The following is a 1,698-nucleotide window of genomic DNA, read 5'->3' as shown; positions in this document are numbered from 1 at the left end:
GCCTACTTTGCAACATACACAAATATGTTCCAGAAAGATGAAGGATAAACATAAAAAATAAAACTGGACAAATACTCAAGGTAAAATATATGTGCACATTTTCATGGCTTTCGAGTAGGGAAAGCCTGTCAATTAATCATACCAAGAGCATTAAGTCATGAAAGAAAAATATGAAGAATTTTGCTAGGTAAAAATATTTAAAATTTAACCATAGCAAATTATCAATAAAGTAAAAAACAAACATGAAACTAAGGGGAAGAAATTTGAACAGAATAATTAAAAAGTCTTATATAAATCATTATCCCAAAAGAAAGACAGGAAAATAATATTAATAATCAATTCACTAAAAAATACAAATGGCCAAAATAAATGTAAAAAACAAATTCCAATTCACTAGTAAACAAATGCATAAAAATACAAGCAAAAAAAGGTGTTTTACCAATCACAATAGCAAAGACTATAAAGAATGATGGTCCAACTGTTGAAAATTACGTGATAAATGATAAAAGATGCATTTTAATAATTTGCTCAGTCTTTCTGTAGATAAATTTGGCAATATACATCTCACTTCAATTGTCTATATCCTTTAAACAAGCAATTTTATTTTTAGTAATTCACCTGAATACCCAGGTAAATATGCAAAATGCACTGGACAAAGACAGTCAGCACAGTGCAAGTATTTAACAGAGGGAGGAAAAAGCATATACATGTCCTTCCACTGACAAATAATGGAAAACCAGATTAATATATAAGAAAATATTAAAAAATCATTAAAATGTATATATTTACAGGAATCCAACTATGTCTACATTAGTAAGTAAAAAAAAAAAAAATAATAAGGGTATATTCTATAAGCATACTTTAAAACATAGGGGAAAAAATATGCAAAAATATATTACAAAATGTTAACAGATTTAAGACAAAGTGTAACATTTTCCCTCTTTTATTTGGAAGAGGGGGCAGTGGCACTAGCATACAGTTTTGAAATCTTTCTACTTTCTAAATCTCTAAATCTGCTTTCCTTCAGAAATGGAAGAAAGGGCCGGGGGGAAGGACATCAATGGTAATTACTGAAACAGAAAGATTATCCACACATGGTGAAAAGAGGATCTGGTTCTAATATATCATATACTGCTGCATGGTTCAATTGTTTTAAGAGTATATATGCTCTTTTAAAAACTCTGGAAAATATCAAAACTCTAGAATATACCAAACTCTAGAATATACCAAAATTTCTACAGTGGTTATCTCCAGAAGTATACTCTGAAGACTTTCCTGCATTATTTAAATTTTATCACAATGAGAAAATGTTATTTTTATATTAAACACACACTTAAGTTTTACATTTGTTATGTCAATAAAAATATGCTACCTAAGTTCAAATAATGAAAAGCAGAAAATGACTTCAGCAGTATACAGAAATGAAATTTAATATTAATTCAATTCAAAAGTGTTTCATAGCACAAAACAAAGTTAAAGGCACTTAATTTTTCACATAATCCTGAAAATATTCATATCTCCTTAATACACATACTCACCCCATATCTTTCAGCTACAACATCCTCAAAATTTCTATTTTGTTTCTCAGCTTGTTCCTTCATTCGTTGATAAGATTTCCTTAGCCAACTTAATCCACCGTCTTCTACTACTGAAACTAAATTCCAATTTTAAAAGTTAGTTGTACTTTTAATGTGATTA

At 28.6% G+C, this 1,698-nt stretch overlaps 1 protein-coding gene across 1 annotated transcript in view; it reads right to left on the bottom strand.

The window, feature by feature from the left end:
* Window positions 1-1,698, bottom strand: part of LOC103604581 (CWF19-like protein 2) — a gene marked incomplete at its 3' end in the record, with an annotated part of 34,642 nt that overhangs the window by 10,445 nt on the left and 22,499 nt on the right. Inside the window, exon 7 of the mRNA XM_008589152.1 lies at window positions 1,539-1,654. Coding sequence (XP_008587374.1) covers window positions 1,539-1,654 — 116 coding nt within the window. The remainder of the gene's footprint in view (window positions 1-1,538; window positions 1,655-1,698) is intronic.

The sequence above is a fragment of the Galeopterus variegatus genome, unplaced genomic scaffold (assembly GCF_000696425.1).
Source record: "Galeopterus variegatus unplaced genomic scaffold, G_variegatus-3.0.2 Scaffold5253, whole genome shotgun sequence".
Taxonomy (NCBI): domain Eukaryota; kingdom Metazoa; phylum Chordata; class Mammalia; order Dermoptera; family Cynocephalidae; genus Galeopterus; species Galeopterus variegatus.
Note: the sequence above shows the minus strand (reverse complement) of the source record. Positions and strands in the feature narration are given on the sequence as shown.